This window comes from Mizuhopecten yessoensis, unplaced genomic scaffold (assembly GCF_002113885.1).
Source record: "Mizuhopecten yessoensis strain PY_sf001 unplaced genomic scaffold, ASM211388v2 scaffold716339, whole genome shotgun sequence".
Lineage (NCBI taxonomy): Eukaryota > Metazoa > Mollusca > Bivalvia > Pectinida > Pectinidae > Mizuhopecten > Mizuhopecten yessoensis.
This window is the reverse complement of record NW_018480067.1, coordinates 909,508-920,221: the sequence shown is the minus strand read 5'-3', so window position 1 is coordinate 920,221 and position 10,714 is coordinate 909,508. Positions and strand designations below refer to the sequence as shown.

Genomic DNA, 10,714 nt, shown 5'->3' with positions numbered 1-10,714 from the left:
CGTTAAAATCAGTTAAAGTTCCAATTTAAATTGTAAAAAGAATGCTCTCTGAGGGCATGTTTCTTTTATTTTTACCTGTGATCTGTAGACCTTTAAATGTATTTTAACAGTGATACTTTTTACCTGTGTAAACCTGTTCTGAGTAACGCTGTTGTATTGTTAACGGTTGTGAATTGATGAGTTGTGTTGCCTTGATAGTTTATAGAAGTTTATTTCTTGTTCTCCAAGCTTCCCTGACTATACAGTTCTTGTTGTTGTTCCAATGTTTCACAGAAAGATTCATCTTCCTGTTTTATCATTTTATAAGATTGAGTTATATACCCTAGTAAGTCACTAGTCATTATAGGTGTTATCAGGAGTTTATGTCCAGTCATGATCAGCTACCACTAACCATTTATCATAATCGTGAATCTGTCTGGGTGTAGCTTGTTACAAAAAAGAATGGATACTGGACCAAAATGATTATCATATAAACCTGTACTAGAACCTATTTACTACTCATAAGTAACGTGTATATTTAATTCACACAACAGAAATAAAATTTTGAATTTTCACAGTTCATGTTATGAACATATGGATAAAAATATAGAGTAGGTGAAGAAAGGTTGTAGAAATCTGTAGCCTGCTTCAGTTAACCTTCAGGGTAACATTGCTGAAAAATCTTCTTCCTGAATATAAATACTTCATTATGTATCCCAAAATATAGCAAATGCAGTTTTATGAGAAACAAAGTTTTGATACGGTCCTCAATTAAGTTCCTATAGCATGCTGAAGTTCCTAAAGTTGAACTTTCAGCTGACTTGCAGTTCCTGAAGAGGTACTTTTAACGAGATAGATGTTCTTACAGTAGGTCATTCAGCGGTATAACAAGGTTGATTATAGTCTTGCAAAGAAAACCCTGTAGTCAAGTAACATGCTTGAGGAACGTAGAGTAGATCATGGACCCTACATCATGTTAAAAGCTATTAGCATTCTCCCATCTGCCAAGCACATTTACCTCAATCTAAACATGTCATATGATATACTTCCATAGCTTGTGATCCCATCTTCTCCTTGAGATGAATAAAATAGGGACCAATATTTCAATGAGGGTGTGTTTTTCCACAAGTCAGGGAGCGGTCATTAAACCATGCTGTTACAACGATGAACAACATTGTTTTCAATGCGGAGGTTTTTAACGTTCCAGTACTTAATATTTTCAGTTTTACTTCCTGATGCAATTTTAATCTTTATATTAACACAGTAAAGAGAATTATATTCATCGTCAGCATATCTTATATCATTAACACTGGGTTTTCCTGTCGTAGAAGCCCTTATCATTGACTTTTAAAAGTTCGGTGACGAGCAGATGTTGATACTATACAGAGTGTCTGTCATTGTGACTCATTTTATATTTTTGTATAGCAATATGGAAGTTGGAATAAACTTCAGTTACAAACTTTAAGATGTGTTTGTCATTTATATTATAAACTGCTGCCTTGTGTTATCTTTGATAACATTAGAAGAACCAGAAGTGGAAATATGTCATCGTAATTTTACAGTAGAATACGAAGACATACATTTGTACTGTATTTGGAGAGCATGGTGACTGACGGAGGCCAATGTTGAATGCTTACAGCATTATATTTACATTCATACATTTGTAGTATAAACAAGAATACCGCGGGCGGAACAATATAAGCCCGTCGATTGCCATCTACTGTCATTTACTTTCTTCCATTGAAATAAGATCTGCATCATTCTTAGAGTGGTTAGCTGACATGCTATAACCCTTTCACCCCTAAGTAACTTTAGTTAACTCTTCCATGCATTGATCTGGATGAGTCCATTATGGTCTATAGTGGTGAAAGGGTTAGACAAGAGGCCCAGAGGTCCTGTATCGCTCACCTGGATATCTAAGCAATCATGGCAAAATATTTTCCAAATAAGATCAAAGGGAATATGCCAGACCCCATGGCCATGGCCGATCCTTGTAGCATATCTGTATTAAATTTTTCATGCCCAGCAATTTTATGTATGGTTATGGGGTTGGGATCTCAAATGTTTCCAAGCTGTGACTCAGAAACTAGGTCCCTAGGGTTGTGGCCAGACCCCAGGATCAATTCTAATATCATGACTGCATTCGTCTCTTTATGCCCAACAATTGTATATATAGTTTTGGGGTGAGGATCTTAACCATTTCGCAGTTATGACCCCGGGGTTAAGTCTCCAAGGGTGGGGTAGTCCCAAAGGCCATCCTGGAAGCATATGTGCATTCATCTCTTTATACTCAGCAATTGTATATATGGTTATAGGGTGGTCAACTGTTTCCAAGCTGTGACTTCGAAACTAGGTCCCACCATTGGTACAATTTTGAATCTCCACCACATAGGGATGCTTCCAGTCAAATATGGTTGATATCCATCTCTTAGTTCCAGAGAAGAAGTCGCTTAAAGCAATAAAGACAAATAACCCTTTTTGGCCCCGCCCCTCAGCCCCCTTGAGGGTCAGCCACACCATTTGTACAATTTTGAATCCCTCCCTCAATGAATGCTTCTGACCAAATATGATTGATATCCAGTGCACAGTTCTACAGAAGAAGTCGTTTGTAGCAATATAGCCAAATTGGCCCCGCCCCTCAGCCCCTTGGGGGTCAGCCCAACCATTTGTACAATTTGGAATCTCCACCACCTAGGGATGTTTCCTGTCAAATATGGTTGATATCCATCTCTTAGTTCCAGAAGAGAAATTGCTTAAAGCAATATAGCCAAATTGCCCCCTTTTTGCCCGCCCCTCAGCCCCACCATTTGTACAATTTTGAATCCCCACCACCTAGGGATGCTTCCAGTCAAATTTAGTTAAATTCCAATCAGTGGTTAAGAAGAAGAAGTTGTTTAAAGAAATTGTTGACCGACGAACGACGGACGCCACGGTATGGCATAAGCTCACCTAGTGAGCTACAAAATGTAGAGAAAATCTCTGGACAAAAAATCAAATACTGAAATGAACAAAGGGCAACAACTTTTGCAAAAATTGTCTTATCGAAATTCTTTTAAAGGAGGCGCAACTTCATATCATGATTATAATGTATACCAAGCTTCAAAGATATCCGTTGAAAAATGTAGGAGGAGATTGCCAGACAAAATTCAAATACTGAAATAAACAAAGGGCAATAACTTTTGCAAAAAAAATTTGAATCAAAATTCTTTTCATGGAAACAACAACATATCATGAATATTTAGACTACTAAGTTTCAAAGAAATCCGTCAAAAAATGTAGGAAATCTCCAGACAAAAAATCAAATACTGAAATGAACAAAGGGCAATAACTTTTGGCAAAATAGTTGAATCAAAATTCTTTTAAGGGTGACACAACTTCATATCATGATTATAATGTATACCAAGTTTCAAAGAGATCGGTCGAAAAATGTAGGAGGAGATTGCCAGACAAACAAAAGTTTACGCCGGACGGACAACCCCATACCATAATACATGGTTTGCACAACGGACAGTGTTAGGTAACAGGAGTCGTACTGCAATCTGTCCAGAATTATATACGATTTGTAGAGACAGTTACTACTATTGTTGAGTATAAGAGTCAATCGCAACAGGTACGGGATAAGTTGAGTATTATTATTAGGTAACGTCTACCGGTTTCGCCTAAGAATTATTGAGCATCTGGCTGCTGAAAGCTTGGGAAAATATGTTATGCTTCAGATATTCACACATTTAAACTTGGAGAGATATTTCACATGAAAAGATTGGAATTTGGTCTTGGTTTTGGTGTACAGTACTCAGATTTGATACAAAACCCTTAACTGAGGGCTTGGCTTATTCAATTATCCTTCCTCTGGATCAGTATGTGCAATGAATGGTTCATACATGTAGTTGTAAGACCACACATAATACAACAATATGAATAAACAGTAGGACAAAACAATCATTTTTAACCTCATATAAGGATGAAGATCATATCTCCTTAACCAAGCCACCGAAGTGTGAAATGTATGAAATACAGCATCCGCAATATGCAAACAAAATCGCCAAGTTCTAGGATAGACTTTTAACCGATGCAATTATAATCCATGAACCACTACAGTTACTAAATTATGGATGAAACAAATCTTTACCCGATACATGGAATCAACCAAATCTTAAAAGTCACTGACATGGAAATTGTAGGTCGCATTCAGCATCCGCAACATATCGGCAGAGCAGCAGATTGATGCCAAAACAACAAGAAAATACTGTAGTGTTGACAAAACCATAAATCAAACTCCAAATCGATAACACTTTGACAAAAATGCCCATTGACCTTCATACCACACAAAGAAATGGCATATTTTCCGACGAGATTTTGATGGAGACCATAAAACTGTCCATCATCTTCATCAACATTTATTTCCTTGGCCAAGGAAAAATCTGTCAGTCTCTCTGCTCCAGCGGTCTTTAAAGGAAAAGTTGGCAGAGGAATGACTGATGTCTTTCCATGGCATACGCTCACCTGGAGGGCCAGGCAAGATAAGAAATGAAAAACAAACTCTTTTTGAAACAACCACGTGAGTTTCTTTTTTAATGAATATGACAATCGTTTTTCATACTACGCTATCCATGAAAAATCATGAATTTTTTGTTCTATAAATAAGTGATTTATCCATTGCATATATTAATTAATAATTATCATTAATTACATTTTAATAGAATGAACAGCGAATTTGATGTATCACCATATGTTAAAAGTTGACCAGGCATAACATCGAAAAAATACATCAAAGATGGAATAAGATCTACAAATTTGTTCCAAATACTGATAAAAGATGCAACATGCAAGATTTGATGTTTTCTTCTCCAAATTGACAACTGGCTTTCATTAACTTGAATCAATGATAAAATAGTTAAGCTCCAAAGATGAAAAAAATGTCAAAATTTGTTTCAAATACTGGTGAAAGCACACACCATATGCTAGATTGGATGTGTTATTCTCTGAATTGATATATGAACTAATGAGAAAAAAATTGAACTGGTAAAAACGAATTCCTTCTCATAATACCCTAGAAAAATCCCAATAATCTGACACAGACATGGAATTACTATAAACAATTGTAAAAATATTGAAGGAAAATAAGTAAAAAAAAAAGTTGTATAAGTTGGAATATTATGTTTCACAATACTGATACAACTTACTTATTCAGTAAAAACACACGAATGGTTGGTCATGGTACTGTAACTCATCACAATGGTAAAATAATCCAAATCCAAAGTTAAAACCCTTACAAAATTTTTCAAATTTAATTCAAGCATTTCAACTAGATTTCAAAAATGCTCAACATCTTTGAACCGACATATTCTATCTTCCCTTGACGAGAATGTCATAAGGGTGAAAATTATCAATATAATAACAACCTCAGATAAATATTTGTGTTTCAGGTAATTCCAAAAAAATTCCTTCAAACAATAAACTGACGAAAGTATAACTTCAAATATTGTATACCGCGAAAACTTCAGCACAATCAAATATTTGCCCTTAACTGGTAAAACACAGATTCGCCCAGGGTTAATTTAGCCCTTGTGGCGTACTAATATTCACCGTCATGATAAATTTGCTATCATTACAGAGAGTGAAAATGGCAAAAGTGCAACTGCAGTGACAACTTTCTGGTATATACTATCCAAACTTTTGAAAGACTTTCAATTTATTACAAATCATAAATAATCACTATTGAGCAATTTCCTTCAATCAAGATAAAATTGTTCTCTTTAACTTCTAGTGCAGGCCACCATCTTGCAGCAATGTAAGGTCAGTCTGCTGGTCACAACGTTGTATATCCCATCCATGGATTTCTGCAAAATATGGAAACAATTGCAAATTCACTTTCAAATGAGAATATATTCTTTACTTAAGCATATGTAAAAAAAAGTCTTCCTTATACATATTTCCAACTTTTCTTTGATACCTTTTTCACTACATATAACACAAACAGACAAACTGTAAGATCACCTATTTCATCGAAATTTTAATAGATTAGCACACTGATTAATAGGTGCATTCACACAATGTATTATTGAAAACTAAATATAGAAATTTCAATTAATGCAATCATAAGTTAGCACAATGTTTAAAGTGCAAAAAATAGCTAAAACATTTATGCTTGCAGACCTGTAAGTAAGCAAATTATTTTACCATGAAATACCATTTGAAAATTGTCCACTAGATGCAGTACTTGCAACTACTGGTAATGAGCTAGAACAAGTTAACAGACAATACAGCTTGGAATAAGATAGTAAGGCCAAAACAGAATAATGTATGTTTCAGGTATTAAAACATGACTGAAAAAATGTATAGTAGGTCGGTAGGAAATCTTTTTTTTTGAGAAATTAAGAGAGCAAAATATCTCCAAACAAAATAATTCAGACCAATTGTATTAATTTTTCATCATATTTTTATGTCTTTCATATCATACTATGGTATTTAAATTTGGTTTTGATACCACCCTATGAATTGAGAGGGTGTAATAAAGATGCTCCAGATATTTAGTGCATTCAATTGGATGTTTAAGCGCGATACAATTGTTAGGGTCGGAGGTAAAAGCTAAGGTCGATCAGGGTACCTGAAACATACCTTTCTTTGGGCCTAAGTATTATATAAGGACAAAGTACTAACCTTTAACCTTTGAGACTTTCCACTTTTGTAACATACTTTCCCTTTGCATCCTCCTGCGACGTTCCTGTACAATAAGTAAAGATGCATAATGTTATCAGAAATAAAGTCAAAGACCTTACATTATAGTTCATGTTACTAAATCATACAGCATTAGATCCATGTAGAGGAAAACAACTGGAGTGGAGGACCAATAGACGCTCAGACACCTTAACCACTTGACCACCGTGACCCACTTACGGAGTATTTAAGTATTAAGTGAAAAAAATATTGTGGCTGTAATCTGTCTTGATACTTATTGAAGTAGATAAAGAAATCTGTAAAGTGTCCCAAGCATATAACATTTTCTTGTCTACACCATCTTAAAATTTTCAAACATTTCCCTAAAGTTTATGTGATTTAGCATTGCTGCAAGCCTCAAAAGTCAGCAAGAGTGTGTCAATGTTTTCACCAAAACTTTCTTAGCATTTTCCATCTTATTCACTTATATCCGACTCAGTAATAATCTAAGTGAAAGTAGAATTATAAAAATAAGAACATATAAAAATATTTGCCTGTTCTGTGGCTATTCAGCTTATTTTTCTGATCCAGACATTTATTTAACTGACAAAAAAAACACAGCATAAAATGCTTGAAATGAATAATGATTCTTTTTTTGCAATTATTCAAATGTTTTATGATAGATAAAACGTTTTCTGTAATACCAGCTCGAGATGCTGTTGTGTGTGGGCTTGGGTTTGGTTACCTTTTTTTTTTACCCCTACCCTGTACGACAGAAAATGGTCATAGTGCTAGCAATTATACAAAATCATTTCATTGAAATAACAAATTAAACAAATAATGCTATAATTCCATCTTCACAAAAACAACATCCGTTTCTTAGAAATAAAACATCTAGCCCATAAATCTAGCTTCAACAGAAACAACATCCACCTAGCTAGGGCATATTACATTGACATTGGTGAAAATACCTTTATTTCCATTCCATGCATCCCATTTCGCTTTTCCTTTAAAATCTAGCATACCAGGTCTGTCTGAAAATTAAAAATTATATATACATGCATATGAAAGATCAAACAAAAGCTACAGCTATTCAAAATAGTTATCTATACATGTATACATATGTATCTATAGATAAAATAAGAGTCGTCTGAAGAATCTGTTAAAATAAAATAAGGCTCTGAAGAATCTAATGAAATAAAATAAGGCTCTGAAAATCTCCTTGATGAGATGAAAGTGCTAATGACATGTGGTTGAGATTTTTTTCTTTTTATAGTATTTCTTCTTCCGTAAGGATCAATTTACTGCTGTTATAAGATACATATGTATATATATATGTAAGTCTATTTGTATCAGCAGTTAATGTTTTCAACGCCTCTGCTAGCTAGGTCAAACCGGGACCTCTGGTTTACTATCTAGCTAGTCTGACGCTCTATCAAATGAGCTAGTAAGAAATCTCCCTAACAGAGTCGGTAGGAATCGTTTAATATTTACAAAGGTGATATACTCCCCGTCCAGACAGACCCGTCACACCTGGTGTTTCCAGGGCTAACAGTGATACAAGTGATCTCGAGCATGGCAGCTTTGAAGTATTTCTGCCAATATCTCCAAGTACTTTAAATTTATAGGCGGGTGCCAAATGAAATGAAACAGTGATCATTATTTTTCAATGCCTCCGCCAGGGATTGAACCCAAGATCTCTGGTAACCTTGTCTGACTGAATGAAATGAAGTGAAACAAATTATTTTGTCGCTGAGAAGGTAATTGCGGCTCGTATTTTACTGGAGTAAACAACAAAAATTGTCAACGGTAATACCTACTTGTGTTACAATCTCCCACTGTAGACCTAGCTAGGTAGGAATTCGAAGAGGCTAGTATTTAAGGGATACCCGGTATGAACAACAGTTGCCAACAGTAATACCTACCTGTATTTCAATCTCCCACTGTAGCCCTAGGTAGGAAGAGGCTAGTATTTTACTGGGGTGATTAATCTCCCACTGTAGCACTAGGTAGGAAGAAGCTAGTATTTTACGTGGATAAACACCTGTTGTCAGCAGTAACACCTACCTGTGTTACAATCTCCCACTGTGGCCCTAGGTAGGAAGAGGTTAGTATTTTACTGGGGTGATTAATCTCCCACTGTAGCCCTTGGTAGGAAGAGGCTAGTATTTTACTGGGGTGATTAATCTCCAACTGTAGCCCTAGGTAGGAAGAGGCTAGTATTTTACCGGGGTGATTAATCTCCAACTGTAGCACTAGGTAGGAAGAGGCTAGTATTTTACTGGGGTGATTAATCTCCAACTGTAGCCCTAGGCAGGAAGAGGCTAGTATTTTACGTGGATAAACACCAGTTGTCAGCAGTAACACCTACCTGTGTTACAATCTCCCACTGTAGCCTGTTTGTACAGACCGTACAGCACTAACAAGTCAGCGTCTGATGGTCTTTGGGACAGGTTCTTGGCATCTTCTGCAGCTTTTTCAAAGTCCTGCAAAAGTTGTTAAAATGTCTATGATTGAATACTTATAATTAGCATTAATTGGAAATTCTTGAATCTTCAATATAGACATTTACCCACCAGTTTAGTCAATGTGGCAATTCATGAACACCTTCACTTATTGATGTTGACAATGTGTTCACACCTACACTTATCAATGTTGACAATATGTTAACACCTTCACTTATTGATGTTGACAATGTGTCAAAACCTACACTGGTCAATGTTGACGATGTGTTAACACCTTCACCAACTATTGTTGACAATGTCTTAACATCTTCACTTATTGATGTTGACAATGTGTCAAAACCTACACTGGTCAATGTTGACGATGTGTTAACACCTTCACCAACTATTGTTGACAATGTCTTAACATCTTCACTTATTGATGTTGACAATGTTTTAACATCTTCACCTATTGATGTTGACAATGTGTTTACACCTTCACTTATTGATGTGAACAATGTGTTAACATCTACACTTATTGATGTTGACAATGTTTTAACACCTATACTTATTGATGTGAACAATGTGTTAACACCTATACTTATTGATGTGAACAATGTGTTAACATCTACACTTATTGATGTGAACAACGTGTTAACACCTATACTTATTGATTTGAATAATTTGTTAACATCTATACTTATTGATGTGAACAATGTGTTAACACCTTCACTTATTAGTGTGAACAATGTGTTAACACCTTCACTTATTGATGTGAACAATGTGTTAACGTCTACACTTATTGATGTGAACAATGTGTTTACACAGGTGTACACTTGTTGTTGACTTTCAGTTATAGATATGTATTGCAAGTTTGCATTAGGATAAATGTTTATTGTATAAATACACTGTAAGGACACATTTCATGTGATCAACATATTCAAATCCATGGCTGGACAATATGGTAGCCTGCTTTGTCTGCATCTATTAAAATTTCCAGCTGTACTATATAGCTAGTGGTTTTGAAATATGCTAGCCTGATTGACTAGCCAAAATTTGTTATTATTTATCATGTTAAATAAAATATATATATATTGAATTGGAGTAGTTGATATTGCACAATTGAAAACTACTAGACTGACTCACCAGTGAACTTTATAATTGATTTCTAGTCCTGCATATTTTGTGTATCATAATTAATGAAACATGGTGGAACTTGGTATTCTGTATTAAAGTATCAATTCACCATTTTCCAAACATTCCTACACTATATAGATGTTTTCTTCCTTTCTGATATACTGACCCTTTCAAAAGGACCATTTTATCTGAATTTCTGATTTTGTTTCCCCATCAAAATATACCTTTAGGACAATCATGTCACTTACAAAAACAAAAAAAGTCAAATCTGTATTTATTTTTGATAAATGAAAACAAGGTTACCGCGAGCGGTATATAATACGCCCGTCACACATTGAATGAGCAGTTGTTTGTATGATTGAAATATATGAAGTATTTGTGAGTAATTGATATTAAAAGAGAAATCATTCAACATAACTGGTAGATCAATGAGTGCAATACAACATCATGGAACGCATGCATCGCATTAATGAAACCAAGGGTAATAACTCCAGTAATTA

At 35.0% G+C, this 10,714-nt stretch overlaps 1 protein-coding gene across 1 annotated transcript in view; it reads right to left on the bottom strand.

Annotated features, from left to right (window-relative positions):
• Positions 1–4,521: 4,521 nt before the first annotated feature.
• Positions 4,522–10,714, bottom strand: part of LOC110443321 (acyl-CoA-binding protein-like) — a 13,947-nt gene continuing 7,754 nt past the window's right edge. The window contains exons 2-5 of the mRNA XM_021487483.1: positions 9,008–9,122; positions 7,608–7,670; positions 6,640–6,703; positions 4,522–5,819 (exon numbers count right to left, since the gene is read on the bottom strand). Coding sequence (XP_021343158.1) covers positions 6,642–6,703; positions 7,608–7,670; positions 9,008–9,122 — 240 coding nt within the window. The 3' untranslated portion in view covers positions 4,522–5,819; positions 6,640–6,641. The remainder of the gene's footprint in view (positions 5,820–6,639; positions 6,704–7,607; positions 7,671–9,007; positions 9,123–10,714) is intronic.